This window comes from Ovis canadensis, chromosome 4 (genome assembly GCF_042477335.2).
Source record: "Ovis canadensis isolate MfBH-ARS-UI-01 breed Bighorn chromosome 4, ARS-UI_OviCan_v2, whole genome shotgun sequence".
Taxonomy (NCBI): domain Eukaryota; kingdom Metazoa; phylum Chordata; class Mammalia; order Artiodactyla; family Bovidae; genus Ovis; species Ovis canadensis.
This window is the reverse complement of record NC_091248.1, coordinates 58714315-58739421: the sequence shown is the minus strand read 5'-3', so window position 1 is coordinate 58739421 and position 25107 is coordinate 58714315. Positions and strand designations below refer to the sequence as shown.

The 25107-nt window shown below is 41.6% G+C and overlaps 1 protein-coding gene across 5 annotated transcripts in view; it reads right to left on the bottom strand.

Moving 5' to 3' along the window:
- Window positions 1-25107, bottom strand: part of GSAP (gamma-secretase activating protein) — an 89207-nt gene that overhangs the window by 3795 nt on the left and 60305 nt on the right. For 2 of the 5 annotated variants that reach the window (XM_069587809.1, XM_069587811.1), the window contains exons 20-29: window positions 18653-18781; window positions 17470-17528; window positions 16759-16790; window positions 14968-15029; window positions 11103-11198; window positions 8250-8320; window positions 7680-7774; window positions 3870-3953; window positions 1929-2048; window positions 1048-1109 (exon numbers count right to left, since the gene is read on the bottom strand). In XM_069587809.1, coding sequence (XP_069443910.1) covers window positions 1048-1109; window positions 1929-2048; window positions 3870-3953; window positions 7680-7774; window positions 8250-8320; window positions 11103-11198; window positions 14968-15029; window positions 16759-16790; window positions 17470-17528; window positions 18653-18781 — 810 coding nt within the window. Of the gene's footprint in view, window positions 1-1047; window positions 1110-1928; window positions 2049-3869; window positions 3954-6315; window positions 7130-7679; window positions 7775-8249; window positions 8321-11102; window positions 11199-14967; window positions 15030-16758; window positions 16791-17469; window positions 17529-18652; window positions 18782-25107 lie in introns of those variants that run through there. The other 3 variants (XM_069587812.1, XM_069587813.1, XM_069587814.1) reach the window with 2 other exon arrangements.

Here is a 25107-nt window from a genome sequence, read left to right as displayed (position 1 = left end):
TTGAATAAATATTCCCTTAAATGCAACTCTGTGGAAAGCAATTTGTGCACTGATGTTGCCAAACTCTTTTTTTTTTTGAAATGGAGTTCATCTGTTACTCTTCAAAACTGAGTATGTGCATGCCAACCCTAAGTGATATTTTAATATGAAGTTAAAGGTTGTAGGCATGTACTCTGAAAATGTCTTGCTCAAAAATTTCAATTCCCTAAGAGTATAAGGGGAAAAGAAAAGAAAAACATGTTCAGAAACCAAACTAAATGTTCAGAGATATTCCCCAGAGAGATCTAGCCATGGAAAATATGCTTTGTTTTCTATTCTTGCCTTTGCTTCGGTAAGCCTGTGAAGGTGAGAAGATGTTACAAAGCAAGATGACTAGGTCCCGAAAGGCATCAGACACCCCTTGGTGGGAGGATCATGCTAGAGATATGAATGTTCAAGGTATGTACACAGCACAGAGCTGGCCAAGGCTCTCGGGGCCAGGAAGTCCACAGAGTTGGAGGCTCTGAAGACCTTGCAGTGGGATTTCTTAATTTCACAGCATTTCTGACTCAGAGAGCTAATATCCTCCACAAAAACAAGCAGTGCCTGTTTAACCCTTTCGCTCACGTTTCTCATCTTTCCTTCAACCCGGGAATGTTTTCCTGCCATGGCAGGAACAGCAGTGGGAGGAAATACAGTTCCAGAACCTTCTGACCTCACCTGTATTTAAATTTATCAGTTTAAATGCTAAAAGATGTGTTTCCCCTCTGCCTCCCCTCAGACTCACAGATGGAAATATTACTGTGGTTTCCTAAGAGGAGAAAATGGTTAAACATTCTAGGTGGTCTGTGCCAAGAAGCACACACACAGCCAGAGGGGCAAGTACTCGGTAGGCCCAGCGGGGGCAGCAGGCAGAGGGGTGGGGACGGATGGGATTTCTTGGAAAAGGCTGAAGCGTGAAAAATTCAATTGACTTCAACCCAAAAGCAAGCAAATGCTCTTCTTGCAAGAAAAAATTAAAGAAGGTACATGCCAAGGCTTAGAAAATAAAGTATATTTCAGGTTTACCGGAGGAAGCCGCATGATGATGCTGAATTTTAGTTTTTCATTTTTCTCTGTATTGTCCAGATCTACAAGAAAGTTAGAAATTGGCAAACAAAATAAAAGAAAACAAAACAAAACAGAAAGCTCCGTTTTAATACCTGAGCAAGCTAATACTTCAGTGCTTCATCCTGATAACACATGTCCCAACCTTGTTTTCCAAGACAAGTCTAACAACGCTATGAAAATATTAGTTTGTGTCTCTATGAATAAAAAAGGGATTTCTTAATGAAGCCACTGCTACAAATCATGGAACAGCATTCTGAAACAGGCTGCCAGTCACAAAGCAATTTTGCTAACTTAAAACAGAAGGCACCTTGAGGAATGACAAATACTTCAATGTATATTAACAAAATTCATCTATAAAATACCACAGTTGAATAATTTAATAGTCATTATATTACAGATCTTTTTTCAAGTTCAAATTCCCATAGGTACTGTATCTCCCATTTTTCCTTGCATTCCAAGTCTTACTTTGAGAGGACAGAGTTAATCAGCTGAAAGCAAGCCATTTCATGAGATTTTTCTTGAGAAAAAAGCCTTCAGTCTCCTATCCTCAAGTACTCTCATGTACAGAAAAGGAGTCTAATAGTTGTGTGTGGATTGAGAAGCCCTTGAAGGGCTAAGGCACATTGGCCCAAGGATGGTTACGGGAAACGAACTGTACTCAGCAGGCCCAGCTGCGGAATCATGGAGCCCGTCTTCAGCTGTAGACTGAAGGCAGAGCATTAAACTGTGTGTGGGCCCTTCTGAGTGTGGCAGGGCCTGGAGTGACCACACAGTCGCACACCCACAAAGGCAGCCTGGGGGGTGCTGGGGCTGGGATGAGGCAAACTCAGAGGCCTTACCTTTCATGAGCCTTGTGACAGCTGCTTCTGTGAGAAGCAACACTCCATGATCAATGTAATGCAACAGGTTATGCAAAGGCAGACAGCGGACGCCAAGGATCACGTGCAGAGTGTGAAAACCTGGGAAGAGAGATCCAGGATGATAAACATGGTCAGTCAGCATCTCCAGCCTCCCAGAGGCGATGAATCTGGTGATGGCAGTAAAGCACTCAGCTCCCCGCTTGGTGCCTGGAGTTAAACAAATGCTTCTTAAAGGCCCTTGAAGATAAGGTCCAAGGTTCCTTCTCTGTATTATCACAACCAAGTATGGTATATGGTAAGTCCCCAGTAAACATGTATTCCCTCCACCATGTACATCTTCCTAGGCCAAAGTGGAGAAGAGGGCATAAAAATGGACTTCTTTTATATACGGTTCTTTTATAGTGTTTTTTTATACTTTTAATAGGTCTATAATTCTACGGTAAAATTGAAAAACAGAAAAATTAACAGAAGAGCTTCAAACCCCACATGCCCAGGCTAAAGGCTGATGGCCAGGGACCATTTTATTGAAGGGGAAAATATTTGGACCAGAAGGGAATGCTTTTTATGACTAATCTCTGGGTATGCCCTGGAGAAAGGCTTTTGGGGTCTCCTTGCACTAAGTCATAGAAAAGAAAAACTAAAATGATATGGTTAGATAGCAAATCTATAGGAATTCAGTAAAAAGGCACTCTCAAATCGAAGTCTCATGGGCAGGGCTACCCTAGTTCTCCCAAAGCTAGAGCTCTAAGTCCACTATTAACACTAACCCAGACACACAACATCCATGGGAGAAGAAGATATCAGACTGGAAGAGAACCAGAAAAGCCCCCTTGGATGTCAGGTGAGAGGTGCTTTGCAGGGCTGCTGCCATTCCTGACAGTGGAAATGATGTGAGAGAACGCACACGCTGGAGAAGCAGCAAAAGCCATGCGGGTCTGAGTAAACAGAGGCCAGAACCGTGCTGTGCTGCTTACTACATACAGGTGACTAAGCCTTTCTCGTCTCCGTCTCTTCATCCCTCAAACAGAATCACCAGCACCTTTCCTGCAGGGCTGCTGTGAGAACTCGAGCTAGGTCTCTGAGGAGCCTGGCACTTGGTACAACAACGGTGACTAATACCAGACACGTACTGAGGTCTTGCATCTATGTACAGGCTCACCTGATTCTCATGTAACACCATGGGGTGGGTACTGCTCAATCCTTATTTTATAAATTGGGAAACCAAGATTCACAGAAACTAAGAAAACTTCCCAGGATCATACAAATAGGAAGCGGCAGAGCTGACATTTGAACCCAGGCTGTAGCATCTTAGTCTAGGCTTTTAACCATGTTATCTCGCCTCAATAACTGGTATTAATGGAACACTATGAACAGAGGCTCAGAGGTGAGAAAGCATGTGGCACATTCAGGAAAGGGTAAACGATCCAGTTGGGTTAGAACAGGTGTGTAAGAGGAATGGTGGGAGGTAAGGCCGGAAAGGTTAATTTATTCAACAAACAGGCAAAGGGGCTGGGTGTGCAGTGATGGGAACAGGCGTGACTGCTGCTCCCATCCACTTTCCAGTCTAAAGGGAAGACTGACCATCAAATAATCACAAAATAAACATGCATTTTTTTTAATGACCAGTTCTACGAAGGAAAAGTAAAGGGTGCTCTGAATGTAGATGTCAGGGATTGAATGCTGAATGACAGCAAGGAATCTATCATTTAGTAAACTCTGGGGAGGCACTGGAAGCTTTTGAGCAGGATGGTTGGAGGTTCTGAATTTTATTTTCAGAATATTAACATAGCAACAGGCAAAGAATGGGCTTCTCTGATGGCTCAGCAGGTAAAGAATCTGCCTACAGTGCAGGAGACACAGAAGATGGGGGTTCTATCCCTGGGTCAGGAAGATCCCCTGGAGAAGGAAATGTCAACTTACTCCAGTATTCTTGCTTGGGAAATTCCACGGACAGAGGAGCCTGGTGGTTTACAGTCCATGGGGTCACAAAGAGTTGGACACTCTCTGCAGGCAAAGAACGGACAGGAGCGACAGTTTGCTACCGGAGGAATGAAGGCCCGCTGGGAGGCCAGTGCGTGAACCTGCGCAGGAGGGATTGCGGACACTGATGGTGACAGGGAGGGAAGGGCCTGGAGGGGCAATGAGGTATGAACTGGCTTGGAAACTGATTAGATGTGGGTGGGGAATAACGAAGATTCACTGCCGAGCCTGAAAGGCACACATGACGAAGACATGATGGCCAGACAGCTGGGACTCGGATTCAGAGAGGCCGTAGAGCTTCCTTCTCCAAGCACGTGAATCACGAGCAGAGGGAGACTGGAGTCCCCTGTCACTGGCAACACTGAGGTCAGATAAAGTTCAGACTCTGCCCTCAAGCGGATGTTAATGGGCTGACAATGGGATGAATCTCCCAAATGCCCTGATTCAAAAAAAAAAAAAAAGATTCTATTAGCTAATTAGCAACACGAGATTTTTCAAATGGATTTGTACAGTCTTCCCAAGATTAAAAAAGTAATCAGATTATTTCTGAAAAAGAATTTCTAATAGGCTACTGATCTTATAGTTCTCTAGATTCAAAATTCCTCTCTAGCCCCACATCCATGTCCTAAAAATCCCTCACACCCTTTCATCCTCTTTCCCAAGGGCACAGTCCCAAATTCAACAGTCCGTTCTGGGCTTACTCTCAGCATGTCAGCTTTAAGCAACAGAGCCAACTGGGCAGAAGTAGGCATCAGCTCCAAAAGAGACAGTTCTTCCACCAGCCAATTCTAGTACTCATCCTCTAGGACTCTGGGCCTTCTCCAGGCAGTAAGGGGAACACAGGGCCCTTTTAAATTGTAAATACTCCGGCTCTAAACTATGACTTCCCTTCTGTGGCCCCCATTCACTTTTTTATCTTTAATTCCAGTTACAAGTTCCTGTACTTGGAACTCTAACTTCTCATTAGTCCAGGGGGCCTGGAAAGCAAGCTCATTTACATATGAACACACAAAAATAATATGCATTCACACACACACTTCATATTAGAGAAGCATTTCAGAAAAAAAGAGAAAGAGAAACTGCTCTTCCTTACTTGATCCATGGACACCAGCCATTTAAGTCTTACTCATAATAATTTTCAGTCACTATGGGTAACGTTTTTCTGTTTTCTGTCTTTATCCAGCTCTGTGAAGAAATGCAACGTTCCGTAGAAAGTGGATTTTTATGATCTCCCAGATAGAATATTATTCCCAGTGAGTCAGTTTTATTTATTTATAGAAGGAGCTTAGATATCCATGGTGAACATTCCTCTACCAGGTCTATTGTGTTAAAGACAAGCATTTAAGAATTTAAGCCAGAAAACCATACATAACTTTCATGAAATCCTTTCATTCTTTCTAGAGGGTACTTCACAATTCATATTCCATTTAAAACCTGCCATTCTTCTCATGAACCGTCACTTTTAGATCCCTGCAAAGTCACAAGAAACTCCCTTTGTGCCTCCACTACAAGCAGATCTTGTAAGATAAGGTGTATGGACAGAGAAAGTATAATGGATTCCAGACTGTATCAGATACTTCACAAATGCCGAGAAGCTGAGATGTGCTGTGGGGATTTTCTGCACCCATAAATAGCCAATGTTTCAATATCAACTAATTCAACTGTAATATAAAATTCAAGAGGCAGCACAGAATAGTAGTTAAAAGCATAGATTTTAGAGCCAAACTCCCTGGATTTGAGCACTGCTCTGTTGCTTAATAGCTATGTGACTTTAGGCAAGTTACTTCCTTTCTGTGCCTCAATTTCACCATCTATAAAATGGGAATAATATTGAATGGAACCGTATGAAAGTGCCATCTTTGTTGGTCAAAAGCTGATTATATAGAAATAATTTAATTATTTCTGCAATTTAATTATTTCTGGTTCAATTTAAGCTCTTATCACTTAGCATTATTATGAAAATTAAATATGCTAATTTGTGTAAAGTACTTAAAACAGTACCTGGCACAAAAATGGATACCATATACAGTCAGTGGAAAATGAATGAGCAAAGAAGCAAATTAATGAGGAATGGATGGACAGATGTATAGGAAAGAACAAATTAAATAAAACTGGCTAATATATATTATATAGTGATAGCTACCATAAGCTTAAAATTCATCGGAACTTAAACATATTCAGCATAAGTTAAGCAGTTGAGAGTAAACAGAAGCTTATTTGTTTCTTAAAATGAATATTGATTTATATGCATATTTTCCCTAGTAGACTTGTGTTAATTTTTGGAACTGCTCTAACTACCAGCCCAGGACCTGGCTCAACAAATGTTTGTTGATTGAATTAAAAAACGACCAATTAAATGAATGATTGCAGGCACACGTGCCAGGAGTGTTTTGAGATCTGATTTGGTCCTGTTTCAAAATCCCAAGGGAAGTTTTCAGTTTCCAAGGAACATATAAGAATCAACTCAATTTTTGAAACACAGCCAGGTCCACTTCCTTCTGAATGTTAACTTTCTTGATCAGATAAACTGGGCCTGGAGACATCAACGAAGTTTTCCACAGATTCAAAATATCCTGCTGCTGCTGCTGCTGCTGCTGCTAAGTTGCTTCAGTCTTGTCCGACTGTGCGACCCCGTAGACAGCAGCCCACCAGGCTCCACCGTCCCTGGGATTCTTCAGGCAAGAACACTGGAGTGGGTTGCCATTTCCTTCTCCAATGCGTGAAAGTGAAGTCCTTAGACAGTTGCAAAGGGACCAGATCTGGCCCCCTAAAGTTGGTGACAAGCTACAGTACAGTTTAATAATCAGAAGAAAGTTTCTGGTTAACCAGAGCTCCCTCGTCCATAGGGCCTTGCTGCTGCTGCTGCTGCTAAGTCACTTCAGTTGTGTCTGACTCTATGCGACCCTATAGGTGGCAGCCCACCAGGCTCCTCCGTCTCTGGAATTCTCCAGGCAAGAACGCTGGAGTGGGTTGCCATTTCCTTCTCCAATGCATGAAAGTGAAAAGTGAAAGTGAAGTCGTTCAGTCGTGCCCGACTCTAGCGACCCCGTGGACTGCAGCCCAGCAGGCTCCTCCGTCCATGGGATTTTCCAGGCAAGAGTACTGGAGTGGGGTGCCATTGCCTTCTCCGATAGGGCCTTGAATCTAGGTAATAGTTACGGACACTCAATAAGAGGGAGCAGGAGGCAGTAAATCCTCCCCTAGGAAAGAAGAGATGGATTACATCATTGCAGTCTGCACCCTCCTTAAAGACCTCCCGTTTCCCCTGCCCAGTACTTCATCTTTCTAGAAAGGAACAGTAGCTGACTCCAAGCTCCCCACATCTACTGAGAAAGCACACGCCAGCAAGTTTCCATAGAAGTTAGACTTGGCTTTTCTCTTGGCCTTCAATCTGTTTTTTAAAGTATACAAGGAAGATATTTCCCTGGTGGTCCAGTGGCCAGGTCTCTGTGTGCTCCCAATACAGGGGGCCTAAGTTCTATCCCCAGTCAGGGAACTGGATCCCAAATGCCGCAACTAAAGATCGCATGTGTTACAACTAAGACTTGGTGCAGCCAAATAAATAAATATTAAAAAAAAAAATCAGAGGAGATGTGATCAGCAGAGACCAACCTCAGACCCATCTCTTACAGTGACATAAGACCAAAAATTTCTGACTCAGGAGGTCTCATTCTTAAACTCATAATGTGCCAAAGTCCAAAAGAAATAACAAATTTATTACAACAACAACAACAAAAAGCCAAGACTTACCAGGAGGCAGGGGTAAAAACAAAGTGTTAGTAGCTTCCAAAATCCTGGTCATGATGTGAAAGACCGCAAATTCAGCAGCACTCGCCTGTCTATTGCTGCAGGTCAAAGAACAAAGCAGCAATTCAGCCAAGCAGCTCACTTCCAAAACCCCATTTGCACATAAGCAGTGGCTCTGAGTGCCACGTCCAGATGAAATTCATGCTATCCATGAAAGGCAGTACCCTATGGAAAGCTTCACAGATATGATGATGACCATTGTTGTAATGCCTAGAATCTAACGAGACAGTAGGCACATAAATGACAAATTGCGTTAACTCAAATTCCCCTTTTTGGTAGTACTGAGCTTATGTGCCCCTCCCTCCTCACCAAGCATATACCAAAGAAAGAGAACGGGTGAAGCAGCAGGGACATAACTTTAAATGTTGAGTTCAGAACTAGGACGGATGGTGTAAGAACTTGTGAAAGTTACTTTCGTCTACTAAGTTTAATCAAGGCTTCACTAATACTGGCAGCAGAGTTTTTTAGCATTTTGCACACCAGAATAAAACAGAGCAAGAAATACTTGCGTACAAGTGGAGAGCCCAGGGATGAAGATTATGTTTCCTCCAACTGGCTTCCAGTATTTGGCAAATGAGATCCAGCTAGAGGGTAAAGAGAGTCTGTTAACCTCCATTCACACCCTTCCCCCTCAGGAGCCCCTACAGCTCTGCTTCCATAGCTCTAACAGGCACTTCAGGGCAGCTGGCATTCTGGCTGTGCCTGGACATAGACCCAGCCTTTCAGAGGTCAGTTCTGAAGCCCTGGAGTTCAAAATGGAAAGACTGAAAATGAGCAGCCACATCTAACAGAGCATCCACTGTCATCGTGGGTAGTGCCCCAGCGGGGCTTCCCCACAGCTAACCGGCCCCACCACTCACAACAGGCCCTCAGTCACAGGCCTTTGTCCCCCAGTGAAGGTCAAGTGCAACAGGGTTTTGCCTTAGGCCTGTTATGTGGCAAGGGTGACACGGTAGACAGCTGAGAGAGGAAAGGCAATTCTGAACAGAAGGGAGGTCCCGAGCATGGTTGTGAAGGAAAACTAGGTTCAAGTCAAGTTCTACGTTTCACTAGCTTGTCAGCAATAGGACAGTGTTCCAGGAATTGTTATCAGGACCACAAACCCATGCACTGCACATGTAGGCAAAGGACAGGAGCAAAATTGGGAAGAGTTTCCATATGAGCACAGACAGACACTATTTATTCTCAGTGATATAGATTCTCAGTCTCTCCCTGGCTGAAATCATGTAAGATAACACACAAGCAATATAATCAGGTTCTGAAGCAACTTCCCAGGATTTATTTTTAAAGGCTGTCCAGTCACCCTCCTAGGAGGGGACTGGGAGACGCAGATGTTTGCTTCTGGGCAGGGCAAGCAGCTTTGGCATCAGTCAGTGACTGCTGGGTTGGAAAGGCAAGGGGCACCAAGTCTCAGTTTTCTGAGACTACATTGCTACCATTTCTGGTCCTATTGGTTCTAGGAGCTGTTAGCACAAACTAGCGTCACGTGGATTTTTTTTTTTTAATATGATTAACTAAAGGGAAGACTGATGCTTGAAGAAAAACCCTAACACTCTGGAAGAGGATGTTTAAAGTCAAAAGAAGGATGATACATGACATGATAAATAACTGTGCATTATGAAAGGACATGGAGAAGGCAATGGCACTCCACTCCAGTACTCTTGCCTGCAAAATCGCATGGACAGAGGAGCCTGGTTGGCTGCAATCCATGGGGTCTCGAAGAGTTGGACATGACTGAGTGACTTCACTTTCACTTTTCACTTTCATGCATTGGAGAAATGGCAACCCACTCCAGTGTTCTTGCCTGGAGAATCCCAGGGACAGGGGAGCCTGGTGGGCTGCCATCTATGGGGTCGCACAGAGTCGGACATGACTGAAGCAACTTAGCAGCAGTAGCAGCAGCATGAAAGGACAAAGAAAGGGGCTTCCCTGGTGGCTCAATGGTAAAGAATCTGCTGCCAGTGCAGAAGATACAAGTTGGATCGCTGGTCCAGGAGGATCCCACATGCTGCCCAGCAAATAAATCCGCACACCACAACTATTGAGCCTGTGCTCTAGAGCTTGGGGATAGCAACTGTTGAACCTATGCACTGTAACTACTGAAGCCCATGCACCCTTGAGCCTGCGTTTTGCAACAAGAAGCTACCGCAACGAGAAGCTTACACACTACAACAAAGGGCAGCCCCCACTTGCAATTGGAGAAAAGCCTGCACAGCAATGAAGACCCAGCACAACCAAAAATAAATAAACAAAAAAAAATTTTTTTTAAAGGACAGTGAAATCAAGTCAGTATCAACATAAGAAAGATCAGTAACACATTTGTAAAGTGAGCTCCTTTTCTACTGCAAAGAATTATTATTTAAGAAAGTTCCAATGCCCCGCTTGTACACATTAGTATATGCAAATACCAACCTTTCCTAATATAGTAAAAACTATAAAAGTCAAACTTTGCTGTAGAAATTCAAATATATCATTTAAAAACAGATACCAGTGACTGCAATAAAAGGGGAAAACTATAAAAATTGAACATGAAATTAAATCAGAGCCATATCCAATAAATTGAATCTTCTGGAGTTCAATGCAAAAATATTTGTTCATATTTACACACTAGTTCTATCCAAACTAGAGAAATGGAGTACTGGAGGTTTTTTTTTTTCTTTCTCTCGTTCTTTATATTTAAATACTTAAAAATTTTTATCTATCATATTATTTCTAGATTCTAAGTAAGGTCAGGCCTTAGTTCCATACACATTTTGAAAGATACCAAGACAGGCTCAAATTTCAATCCAGCCTCATCACTTCTGTTTACACAAGGACCAGTGTTATTAAGTTCAATCACACAGTTTCAATGAGTGGCTACCCGGTGAATGAACTGCCAGTCTCACCTGCAGATTCTAATGTGGTAGTGTTTATATAACTGAGCTGGAATCTTGCCTAATTAGGCTGTTGGAGCTAATTAAGAATTGAAGTTCAAGTTCTCTCACGTTGCACAAACCTCCATGTACAGAAATTACTACCTACAGTTTAATAGGGAGCTGGAAAATGCCAAGATGGCATGAACATTTGGCACCCAGGCTGAATTCATCACTGTTCCATGCATATGTAAACAATGTATGCACTGTTCCATAAGCATATATAACCACTACTGGAAGGGAAAAATAAACCACTTCCAAGGCCTGCTCTCCTTGTGTTTTGGTTCTTTTTCCCCTTTCTTCAATCTACAGCATCATATATACAGGTTTGAGGACAGGAGAGATCCAAAATCCTAATATGAAAAACATACTAAACCACATACTGGAAACCAGGGGACCAAGGAGATGGGTTGGGGGAGGGGTGCACGGGTAGAGAAGATAAAGCAAAACCAACCAGTTTTGAAACGTAGTCCAGAACCATCTGTTCAATTTTTTTCTTTTCTACACCCTGTAGATGTCTCAAAAGATGGTCTCTTAGTTCAGACACCATCTGAAAACAGAATGTAGATAAGTCAAAACCTACCCACTCACACCTGCAACTGGTTTGAATTCATTTATTAACATTCCCTATCAATATGAAAAATACTGGACCTGAAGATCCCACTAGCAGAAATGTATAACCCATGATGTTCCTCTGATGGGCATAAATCAGGCAGCACTACCATTTTCCTCAACAGGAATGACTTATGATACACCCAAAACCCAGTGAGCAGCTTAGAGTCAGGCTGCCAGTCCTGTTAAAATTCTCCAAAGTAGCCAGTGGAGGTTAGCCAGTGGAAATCACTAGGCTCAGCAGTCAAAAGCTTTGGGATCTACCAAAGGATTGAAGTCTACTGCTCCTGGCTCTGGAGAACTAACAGGAGCAACTCTAAACATGGAAAGTCTATGCTAATAGGAAGGAACAGGGTTTGGATGTTTGGAAGGACAGAGGCTGGAATAAAAAGGAAATGCCCCAGGTACCTCCCTCTGTGCAATGGCTAAAACAATTCCATGCAGTTCCCTAACATGCAAAGGTATGGAAAAATTTATTCTAGTGTCTCCAAATGGGCTTGTTTCTGTAGCCGCACTGTTAGGACCATCCCTTGGGCTCCACGATTAGTGTAGCATTCCCAGCTTTTTGCTTTTCTCTCCCCCTCTTCCTTGTCTCTTTTGTCTAAATGCCTTGCTCAGCAACAGACCCTCTTGGCTAGAGAAATCTTTGTACCAATAAGTACCATGGGAATTGTACAACTGACAACACACACACATGTATGTATGTATTTTCTATTAATATCTAAGCAAATTTACAACAGACACCCTGGGCAAAACTAAGCCTATGGCATCCTGGGCCAAGACAGAGTGGTATATTATTTCAGTCTCCTGCATGTATTAAATGATTAAGCTTTTAAAAAAAACATTATTTTTTTCTGGATAAATATGATGCATATTCTTGTCATTTTAATTTTTCTGTAATAATCATATAGATGAAAACTTACATTGCTCATAATCCTACAATTTACATTAACATTTTGGTTTTTTACTTTCCTTTTTTCCAGTGTGTATAGTCATTCTAATATTTTACAATCTGCTTTTTTATTTAATAGTTTGTCATTAAATATTCTGTATCACACTAGTTGTAACAGTTGTACAGTAACCAATTTTATGAAAAAATACTATAATTGAACTATTTATTCCCTTCTTATACATATGGAATATTTATTACTATTAATAATGCCACCAAAAAATCTGTATACAAGGGTTGTTTGTCATATCCTTGACTATTTTGTCAGGCTAAATTCCTAGAAATGGAATTTCTTGGGTCCTGTACTTAGACTTACAGAGACACTGCTGAAATGCCTTCTACTGAGGTTATATTAATGCTAATTTCAAATTCCATTGCATGGACTGTCAAATCCCTCATACTCTGACCCTTCCTAACATAATTTTTAATTTTTGTCAATTTGATAGGCAAAAACAAAAAAATATATAGTTATTCTGTTTGTCATTTGGTTATAGCAATGTTAAGTATTGTTTTTCTTTCTCTGCCCCAACTCGAGATATTTTTAGCCTAAATCAACTTTTGAAAATTCATTGGCAACAGTTTTTGTCCATTTCCCTTCTGGTATGTTGTCCTCTTACTGATTCATAAGCTTTATTTATATGCCAAATGTTATCCTTTTATCACATTATGTGGCAAATATTTTTTTCTAAATATTATTGCTTGCCTTTTTGTTGTTCTGTTTCAAGGTTTCAATCAATCTTCTCCCAATATGTTTACATTCAATACTATACTTAAAAAGCTTTCTCAGTGTTGTCTACTTATTTTATTCAAATTATTTCACAGTTTATTTTTTATATTTATATATTAATTTTATTTAAATAATATATACATTATACTAATTTTTATATTAAATTCATTAATCTGATATTTCTATGGTATAAAGTGGTATTTGGGGTGGGAAAAATCTAATTTAATTGACTTTTCAAGACAGTCAACCACTGATTGATCAACTGACTAAAAATTATTTCTTTTCACATTGATTTTTAAATATTTCATTTATCATTCACCAAATATTCAAAATTAAATCAGAATTTCCTATCTTTGTGTTAGTGCTATATTTTTCCAATTATTGCAGATCAAAAGCACATTTAGATATCTTGTAATGTTGGTCCCACTCTTCCTTATTTTGTTATGCGAGTCACTTAGTCAGTTGTCAGAGAAATTTAATTGGCTTTTTGTTTGTAATTTCATTAAAGCTAGATGCTAAGGATTTGGAAATTATATACTGTTTTTCATTATCTTTTCTAACTGATTAATTCTAATAAAATGAAAATAAATATAGCATTGTCAGTTTACTAACTTACATTATTATTTTTATTCTTTGTTTTTTTAATTTTATTATCTTCCATTTTCCCAGTTGATTATTTTGTTGTTTCATTAGACAATTATACTATCTTCTTTTACTCTTGTTTCTTCTTTCATGGCTAGAATTTTTAGAACAATGTAAAATTTTAGTGAAAACAGCAAGTACACTTAGCTTCTTTCTGATTTTAATAGGAATGCCTCCAAAGTGAGATTAAGAAGGATGTTGGCTACTAGTATGAGACTAAATTTTGTTTAAAATTCCAAGAGTTGAATTATACTTTCATCAACTTTTAGCACCCATAGAATCATTTTTGCCTCTTGGACTAATATTAAGTCTTCCTGGAAATAAGCCCACATGGCCAAGATGTATTTTCAAACAGAGTATTGGAAAGTATTTTAATTAAGCCTGTGGTATCTATATTCACAAGTAAAAGTGGTCATGTCAGATTCTGGTTTAAAGATCATGCTTTTTTTTTTTTTTTTTTTTTTAAATCTTTAATTCTTACATGTGTTCCCAAACATGCACCCCCCCTCCCACCAAGTGAGTAAAAAGCTTCCCATCATTCTTCAAAAATACTTTACATAATATGAGAATAATCTGGTCTTTAAAAGTTTGAAAGGACTAACTCATTAGATAGCTTGGGGCCTTTTTTAGAGCTAATCTTTGACATTTTTTCCAAATTATTTTATGGTTATAATACTTTCAGTTTTTCTATTTCTCCTTGGCTCAAGTTTGCAATTTCTATTTGCCAAGGAAACATTGTTTAACTAGAATTTTTAAGTGTATGGCTATGTATTTACACATCTTTTTCTCATATTTTTAAACTAGCCTTATCTAAGGTAATAGATTATCCCATTCCTAAGCCTGCACAGCATTACTAATATTTTATTAAATTTTTTAAAAAGTAGTTTTTCAGTTAAAGATGTTTTTCAGATTTAGATGTTTAACTAGTTTGTTTTTTCTTTTTTTAAGATTTTGGATTTACTTGCCAATTCTGCTCTTCAGTTAATTTATTTTGATTTACATCTTTGGTCTTCCTAGCAGTAAGACCTCTTAAGAAAGAATACTTTATTCTTTTGTATTTTAAACCCAAATACAAAGGCCACAGAGATGCTGGTCTTTCCTGTTTTAAATACTCTCAGTGTTATACATTTCTTTATGATGCTTTATAATTATACATTTATTGGGGTGACTGATTAATCTGTGTTTCTCTCACAAGACTACAAATACCAAGAGGGCAGAAATTATATATGTGTTCCTTACTAGTGAACACACAGGGCCTACAGTGGGTGGATGGCAACAACCTTGTGTTGACAGAATGGATGAAAAACAAGATCAGAATGAGAAATACAATCTAGCCCTCTCCCTCTTCCTTGGAGCTCACTGTTTGCCAGCACCAAACGTCCCACTTACCAGCCCGATAAGCAGCTGCTGGTGGTTGTCTTCCTCCTGGAAGAGGGGTGTTAATCTTGGCTCTGAAATTAAACAGAGTGATAGTCAAGCAGGGTGGTTTTTAGGAAATGACCAGAAGGAAGAGGCCTCAGTCTGGGCTTCCCTTCTCTGAGTCATTGGGAAAATATAACACTTTCCTGACAGGATGAAAACTTTTCTTTCAGTGTGACCCTGTCCTACACGCTGCAACTTATCATTCAGGTGGTATGCAGGGAGCACTGTGAACCAGAGAGAGGCACAGACTGAAAGAGAGAGAGAACACAAGGAACACATTCCCAACACCAATGCCCTCTGGCTTAAATTTCTCTTCAATGTGGAGACATGTCACTGAGATCCTCTGCTTCACAGGAGACTAAACAACTCAGGTCCTCTCTTAAACCTAAGGAGTGGCAAACCCAGGAACAGGGACTGAGTGGAAGGATCACGTGCCTCCCTTCTTTCTGACTCCAACTTGTAGTTTATAGAATTACTGAGGTGAGGGGACCAGTCACCGCAGTCAGTTACTGTGGCAAATAATAACTGGCACAAGTTATTGGACTGAAAATGTAGTTAGACTGAGATGGAAAAGTGGCGTGTAAAGTTAAACCAAATGGCACTTTCTCCACCATGATTTGCACTGTACCAGCAAGACTGAAGGGGCAGGCAAACGCTGTCTCTAGGAAGACCTCCTAGAGCACCTTCATGCCCCATCTTCCTCTGCCAAAACCTGAGTCACAGTGCTGGTCAAGAGGTAGAACTGCCCCGGTTAGGGAGCTGAGGACTCCTTTCAGGAGGGCACAGATGCTTCTTGACTCCTTGGGATAAATCCTAACTGGATTCTACACAACCTTCATGATGAAAAATTCAAAACTAGGGCCCAGCAGTTTTCATGGTTGTTCCGCATTTCATAAAGAATGTTCTCTTCTGACAGTGGCTTTCTTCCTAGGAAACTAGCACAAAGAATGTGAGAGGAAGTTCCCTAAAGTGCATCAAGACAGAATGACTAGTAATAAATGCAAACGGCCCTGAAGTACAGGAGCAGAAGGAGCTCTAACCAGACTTTGGAGCAGAAGATACAGAAACCTCAGCCAGACCAGACACACGTCCCATACTACAAATCCCCGAGTGATGCAAGAAGGGGAGCCTGCGAGCATGTGCACACCCCTGGCTGACTGCTCCTGCCTGGGGCTGGTGGCAGAGCCCTGGCTTCAGGCCGGGACGACCCAGGGCTGCTCAGTGACTTCACTGCTCACGTGAGCTGTGTGCACAGCTCCAGGATGTGCAGCAAAGCACTGTATAAAATAATTTCCATTAGGGTCACCCAGCATATAACTAAACATCCAAGCCCATAAAACAACATAAAAACTACAGCTTAGGGGAAAAAAAAGGGCAAGGCTGACCTTTAAGAGGTGTGAAAGAGTCCTACAGATAGATAGCTGGAGAGAGAATAGCTCTAGGCCAAGGGAAGTACACCCTGCAAGTACAGCCAGCGAGCATGTTAATTAGATCAGTTCTACAGGGAAACAGGAGGAAAACCTACAGTCAGGGAGTCCTACAGCAAAAGTACATTCAGCAGCTGTTCCCAAAGGACCTGGTGCCAAGAGAGACATGGAAGGAACTGGGAGTCGCTCTGACAGGAAGATAGTAAAGGGTATTGCCTTCACTGAGCTAGTGGAAGTGATTTCCCGGCCAACCCACAGTGGGAGGAGGAATGGTGTTACAAACAAACAACTGACTGAAATCCAGAAGGCTTTATTACAGGTCTTTTCTTACCCAAATTCTTTGCTTCTAGGTTAGAAATCACCCTACAAGAAAAATTAGCCAATGTTATTCACACAGGAAACATTAATAAAAAAAAATAAAAACCCACAATACCATACAAAGATATTATCGTTTAAAAACCCATAAAACCACTGCAGAAACTGTTCTCAGGCTGCTGAAAACCTCAAAAACTTTAATCAACTTGGCAAAAGCCACATTAAGCAATTATAAAATCTCAAAACTCTTTAGTGCAAACAATGACGGTAATTTAGAACAATTGCAGCTCTCAGTTATTGGAAATAATGGGAACAGAAAATAGAACAGGGGTTGGAATGGGGCCTCAGCTTGTAGCACTCTGAGATGACTCATCTGCTCAGAAAACATGCTTTCAAAATAAGAGCAGGTTCACCAGCCGACTAACTCTTATTTAAAATCAACCCACTACTTGTACCCCTCTAAAGCGATCTATTAATAAGCGCTTTCATTACTACTTATTCCTTGAGTCATCCATCCCCAGGATGCAAATCTAAAAGGTTTAACATACAAACTTTTCCCACAAGAAACTCTAGCTCCAATCTGCAAAGCAGGGCTCGGTGGCTGCTGACAGCATCATCTCATTGAGAATACAACAAAAGTAATAAGCTACTTCCCTGAAAGGCAGCCAGCAAAGTAATTACAAAAGATAGCCATCTTATAGCTATAATAGTCCTTCATTTTACTTACTTTATTGCATTATCAAGAATATTTCTCACATACACCGTAGACCTTCTTTTTCCTGTTTTCTAGGAGTGAAAATACATCAGAGGTATGGAAGGTAAAGGTTTTGTGGGTGACATTTTTCACACTAAGGTCATAATACAATATAGTTAAGAGTTCAGAAAAAAGGAGACTTTCTTTCAAGGTAATCACAACACCTAGATTCTTAAAAAATTGGCTTAAAAAACTTTTATTCTGAACCTATTACAAGTTTTCGGGGACCTGCAAGTCCAACTATATTTTATATATCAATACAATAACACTACAACTCTAGCCAACAATGCTGCAGAGAAGAGCTCACACACTCTTCACCCAGCCTCTCCCAGTGTTCATCTCTTATATAAACAACAGCAGTGCAATACCCAAACCAGTGAGCATACAGTTTTGCCATCTTATCACATGTATAGATTCACATATGACAATGTACAGCCGTAATCCAGATACAGAACTGCTCCATCACCCCCAAGATCTCCCTTGTGTTACCCCTTTATAGGAGTCATATTCACTCTTTTGCTTTCAACCATTCCTAACCCGTCTGTCTGCGCTCAGTTGATCAGGTGTGTCCGACTCTCTGTCACTCTATGGATTGTAGCCAGCCAAGCTCCTCTGTCTATGAGATTTCCCAGGCAAGAATACTGGAATGGGTTGCCATTTCCTCCTCCAGGGGATCTTTCCCATCAAGGGATCAAACCCACATCTCCTGCACTGGCAAGTGGATTCTTTACCACTAAGCCATCAGGGAAGCCCTCCCTAATTCCTGCTGCTTCTGCTGCTGCTAAGTCGCTTCAGTCGTGTCCAACTCTGTGCGACCCCTAACTACTAGCAACCACAAATTTGGGAACCTATAGATTTTTAAAATTACTTTTTAACTATGTAAGTAATGCAAGAACACATCTGAGACTCGAACGTGAATCCCACTTCTACTATGAATGTGTTGTGTGTGTCCCTTAACCTCTTTGCGCTTTAATTTCCTCTTGAAGAGAAAGAGATCACAGAAAACCTTGGTCTGCCTACTGGGGATCAGCAGCACTAATGAACAGTGCCTGGCAACAGTGGCGAGTGCTGGACCTAAGCCAGCTTTATGACATAAGGGCCTCACCTAACCTAACCTGCTGGGCTTCTTGCTCTCCTTTCAGGAACCCACACATACCTCTTCTGAGATCAGGTTGTGCCACTCTCTCCTGACCACGCTGTTGTTATAGTGTAAGTGTGGCTTGGAGTACTTCACATATTCCAGGTTAGAGTTTAGTTTTTCCCAGTAGCCCTTAAAGCTATGCACCTGTAAGAGACAAAAACATCAGTGGGCTCGAGAAGCAGGTTCTGTGGCCTGAACTACATAGCACGGCCCATGCAGGCCTTCCTACAAAGCTCTCATGAGGCAGCATTTCTGACCATATACTTCCCACAAGGGATGGTAGTCTTGTCCCGACAGGAATTCTAAAACAGACTCAAAGAGGCTTGCCTCCCTCCCTTTCTTTTCAAGCCCCTTTTACACACAGAGAGAGCTGCTCACTTCCCCAAGCCAGTGTGACTCCCCCTGGGTGAAGGCTAAGCAGGGAAGCCTGCTTTGAACACATCAAGTCATTTCCTCCCCAGAGACCCATTCTGACTCAGGTTATATCAACAATGCCCTGTTCAGTGACAGAACGGTCACAAGATTTGGATCACATGGAAGTATAGGTTTACTTTCCAGTTAAGTTTATTTACTTCCAAAGGGTCTTTTTCAAAACTCAAGAATCAGAATGGTGAAGTGAACTCCTTTCACACTCAGTTGTCAATTACTTCAAAATGGAATTAGCTGGCAACCATCTCCCTCTAGGTTTTTGACATATTGATATCACTGTACTAGCCCGAAGCAAAAAATATTCATTATGTTCATTTTAAAATAAAATGCTATAATAATATATTTTTAATGTTAAAGGATATCCTGACAAAAAATTGTTTTTGCAAATTAATGAAGACAGATTCATGATACCTATTATCTTGCCAAAATATATGCATTTATAAAAGATTTGACTGGGATCAAGGGTGCAATGCGTGGCCAGGAAACAAAGTGACCTTAATGCCTACAGCGGGAACAGACTTGGCTGTATTACAAGGGAAAAAAAAAGAGAACTTTAAAAAAATGCCCCATCAAGAAAAATGCCCTTTGTTAAGTAATAGCACATCACCCAAATTCTTACTGAAAGCACAGTCACAAGTGGCTTAAAATGGATACCGGTATCAGGAAAGTGCGTTACATAACAAAACGAACTTGCTATTTTAGAAGCTTGAAAGGCCTGTCCAGCCAACACCCATTTTCACAGAGACAGGAAGAGCTATGTCCAAGAAATTGTTATTTCCAGAGGAAATCGGAAACCAGGAGTCAGGTCCCACTCTACACCTGCCCTACCTCTCTTATCTTTTCTTTCCCTGTCCATACCTTGATAGTGGATACATCTTTGCCCACCATTTTGTCTCCCTTATATTGCAAGCAAACCCTGGAGACAACTGACAGAATGAGGACCCTGACAGGAAGTCGCTACAGATTTTCTTGCTGCAGCTATTCTACATCTGAGTTTAGGCTGCTGCTGCTGCTACGGCTGCTAAGTCACTTCAGTCGTGTCCGACTCTGTGTGACCCCACAGACGGCAGCCCACCAGGCTCCCCCGTCCCTGCGATTCTCCAGGCAAGAACACTGGAGTGGGTTGCCATTTCCTTCTCCAATGCATGAAACTGAAAAGTCAAAGTGAAGTCGCTTAGTCGTGTCCGACTCTTCGCGACCCCATGGACTGCAGCCAACCAGGCTCCTCCATCCATGGGGTTTTCCAGGCAAGAGTACTGGAGTGGGGTGCCATCGCCTTCTCCAACTAGTGCCCAAAGCCAGCAAATTAACTGGTGTTGTGGTGCCATCTAGTGGTCAGTTATGCATCTAGTTCTGCCTGCTTTGCATTGGAGGCCCACTGCTCGGTCCACCCAACCTTGCCCAGGATGAGACAGGGGAGGAAGGAATGATGATGTCCTACCTGGGCAAGCCCCTCTTCCCCTCAGGCCAACGGCATCCTTCTGTCAGAAGACCCTATTTTCATACTCACACTGCGGCTCCCAAACTACCTTCCTCTCACCCTCACCCCATTAAAAAAGTCCCTTTCCTCATAACCTTGTCTTAGTTGAGAATAGGCAGATAAAACAAGTCCAAGGACATGTTTGAGGCGGTCCTGAGTCTAATGATTGTATGTAAAACAGAGTATGTGTTCTTATGAGCACTTCTCTGGGATGAAGGTCTACAGTTTATATCCATTTCAAAGGAATCCATAGCTTAAAATAGTTAAAACTACTGAGGTAGAAGGGAACATTAAGTTTTAAAACAATAACTTACATTTAAATAAGGGTAGCCAAAAGCCCCAGAAATATTTTAATATTTGTAGGTCTATTTAATATGGGTCGGAGAAGGCAACCCTTCTCCAGGCCTCCAACTCCCAGGATGGAGGGGCCTGGTGCGCTGCAGTCCATGCGGTCTGGAAGAGTCAGACACGACTAAGCGACTTCACTTTCACTTTTCACTTTCATGCATTGGAGAAGGAAATAGCAACCCACTCCAGTGTTCTTGCCTGGAGAATCCCAGGGACGGGGGTGGCTGGTGGGCTGCCGTCTATGGGGTCGCACAGAATCGGACACAACTGAAGTGCCTTAGCAGCAGCATTTAATACGGGTAGGTGACTGAAGGAGGTCACTGGGCTGGATGTTACAATATGGATATTGAGAGAGCGCAAACAGTTAATGGCATATGTCACTACTTGGTATCTACTAGATAAGGAGGCAATTTTTTAAGCTATGAAAATTTACGAAGATCATTATAAATTGGAAGGTCTATTTGGAAGTCTGTGCTTAGTCACTCAGTCATATCCAACTCTGGGATCCCACGGACTGTAGCCTGCCAGGCTCCTCTGTCCATGGGGATTCTCCAGGCAAGAATACTGGAGTGGGTTGCCATGCCCTCCTCCAGGGGATCTTGCCAAGCCAGTATCGAACCCAGGTGTCCCACACTGTAGGCGGATTCTTTGCTGTCTGAGCCACCACGGAAGCCCAAGAATACTGGAGTGGATAACCTATCCCTTCTCCAGGGGATCTTCCCGACCCAGGAATCGAACCGGGGTCTCCTGAACTGCAGGTGAATTCTTTACCAGCTGAGCTACAAGGGAAGCCCATTTGGAAGTCTTGGAAATAGATAAGACCCAGAAGATGAAAATGGATACATAAGTGAAAAGTGAAGAGAGGATGTTCCAGGTGCAGCTCCCAGAAAATGAGCAAAGATTCAGACCATAGACAGAGCTTTAGAAAAAGTAGAGAAAACAAGCCATGGCACTTCAATCTCTGCAGTGAATATATCTGCCCCTAGGGTATGACTGCCAACCTCAGTTAACCACCTGGGTCCCATTCCCTAGACTCCTACTGGTGTGGGCTGTGACCTGGGCCTCATGAGTTTTAGACATTCCCCAGGCATGTCTAGTGTTCAACCTGGGCTGAGAACATGCTTGAGCACATCCAGGTCATGGCAGTCTCTTAGCCACTCTCGAAGGTTCTCATCTACATCTCTGGCTTAAAGGCTGATGAAGAACCACCTGCCTGAAGACTTGCAATTGTGTTGTGACGTAACAGGACATACCGTTAGAGAGGAGGTTCAATCTAACCTTCAAAGAGTCTTCAAATGCCAAAGTAACACCAGCACATTCCTTGACCCAGAGAGTAAAAGAAACACCAAGGTAAAATGCTAGCTGTCGTTACATAGTCTGGGGGGAAGAGGGCGTGGGAGCTACACAATCACACCCTACCCGCCAGCCCGGGAGCACAGAAAGACTCCTCTCTGTCAGCCAGCATTTACGGCACTAGCTGAGTACTAAGCACCGTATTCATCAGGGACAACAGGAGAGGAAAAGCCATGACAATCTAAGAAGCACATTGCCAGCTTCTTGAAAAGAGCTTATAATGCTTTCAAATACACACAAATGCTTTGTAAGAAAATACTCATGAGTTTAGCTACTTCTGGAAGACTCTGGTGTTAGAAGCCATCAGATCCTTAAGGAATGACCCAGGAGCATTTCCCTATGCGGACAGTTTTACACTTTGATTTTTAAGGAAGGAGAATTATTTCAAGTCTCTTCTTGAGAAATAATCTTAATTTGACTTTTAGGTTGACATGAAATAATTACCAAATGTAGCCCACCACAACTAATATTAATTGGAAAAAAAGGACTAAAGGGTTATATTGAGACTGTTTTCCACTTATGTGGGAAATAAATTTGATTTTTTTCTCTTTAAAAAAGAAGTACCAAGAAAGGAAAAAGAAAAAAAAAAAGCACTGTGGTACTTATTGGCTCATCTGCAAGTTACTACCAGGAAAAAAATATCTGCTTCTCATTTCTTAAAGGCCTTCTGGCTTTGATCCTACATCTGCTGATTAACCAGCATCTTCTTTCACAGAAGAGGAAGCCAACTTTACCCTTCATGCCAGGGCTCAACTAGTAAAGGTAAAGCATCAAACTTGTCTCTTCAGTGGATACTATCTCAGTATCAGCTTTTACTTGCAGCCCAGAGAAACACAGTGGCCACTACCTCCAGTACAAACAGAATAAAATAGAAACATCTGTGTGTCCATAAAGCTAGCAAGGTACCATACTAAGCCAAGATGCTCTAAACAGGGCCATCCATACAAGGACAGTGACTTTAACTCCTGAGGCTTCCTGCTAGGAAGACCACATGTGGTATGTGCAAATTCTCCTATTACAAGTGGACTTCCTCCTTCGTCCCAACATTTAGTAAAAAGCTCTCTCTTCTCTTCCCAGCTGGGTAGTACTCATTTTTAATGGGATGTGATTTTTAATGTAATTTACTAAATATGCCTCTAAACTATTACATCTCACGATCAGCTTGTATCTTAAGAAATCCCATGCTAAGATAGTTTCCTAGTCTCAACCTTAAGAATTAAACATTCTGTTCTCCACCAAACTACGAACAAAAGCAGCATAGTCGAATGACTGGCAGAAGAGAAAGAAAAATAGGAATCCTTGACCAGGTCTGTTCCTCAATTTCCATATCTGGGAAGTAAACTGAAGGTACTCCTATCTCTACAGATAATGACAGGAATAAATTTTCCAGCCTGGTGCGCTGTCTCTAACAAGTAGTGTTTCTTTGGACCATTATAAAATTATGTTTCTACAATCTTAATTGAACTTGCCATAATTCTCTGCCTCTAAAAATACACTATATAGGAATAACTTGTGTTTTTTCTCTCCAACAGTCTATTGACAAAATTCTTCACTTCTGGTCACCAAATTACTTCTGGTGGGTTTCTTCCTCCACATTCATCAATTCTCCAGTGCCAGCAAGGTGTCCTACGATTATCAGACTCCACAGGTTGAGGACTCCATCCCAAAAGGCTGCCCCCTTTTCAAATGCTGATCTCAAGTCCAGATTGCTGCCTGTGATTCTGACCAACTGCCTATCAATCCGAGGTTCCCAGCACCCTCTTCATGGGTTCTATAATATGTTACAGTGGTTCTGAACTCAGGAATACAGTTTACTTCCTATATGCCAGTTGATTATAAATGGATACAACTCAGTAATAGCCAGACTGAAGAGATGCGTAGGGCAGGAATGGGCTCTGAGCTTCCATGTCCTCTTTGGGTGCACCACCCCCACCCCTGCACCTCCATATATTCATCCAACCCATTAAATCTCTGAAAGATTCAACTAGGGTTCTTTATGAAGGCTCCATCACACAGGCACAATTGATTAAACCGTTGGCCATCAGTGGCTGAACTCATCTCTAGCCATTCTAGCCTTGGAAGGTGGTGTTGGTAGAGGGCTGAAAGGGCCAACCCTCTAATCACATGGTCAGTTCTACTGGCTACCAGCTCCACCCTTAGGTGCTTTCCAAAAGTAATTTCATTGACAAACTCAGGTGTGGCTGAAAGGGGCTTGTTAGGAATAATAAGACCTTCTTTTCACCTTTGTGCTCTGGAGCTTTTTCAGGAACTGGAGCACTAAGCATTATAACAAAAGATCTCCCTATAGTTCTTATCACTTAGGAAATCACAAAGATTTTAGGAGCTCTGTGCCAGGAATCATGGAAGAAGATGAAAGATATATTTCTGGTTATATCACAAGATCACATATGTACAAACTAAACTTTGGAAAGTCAATATCTCACACGTAACCAATTGACATTTCTGGTAATACTACACTGTTGTCAAAGCAACAATTCTCATTTTTAAAAACTGTAAGTTGTTACGATTCAACACTTTGAGTTGCTAAGAAACATTTTCTTCAAGTGATGGTGGCCATCTGCACTGGAAGGGTAAAGGAAAAAAGGTGTCTTTTGTGCCTCACTAAAAGCTCAATTATCTTCACGCTTTGCCCAATTAAAACAGTATTTTTTAAACACTTTTTAAGTGTTTAAGAGAAGAAGCATAATCAAGTGAAAACCACTCTTTCTCCAATTGCTCAGGGGCATCCAGACCGCTGATGGACACTGCAGCAGCCCCCTCACTTAGAGTGGCCATAACTGGGAAAGGGCTTGAAGTCCTTCTCCTTCCCAGTCTCTGGGTCAGATAGTTAATAGTCACA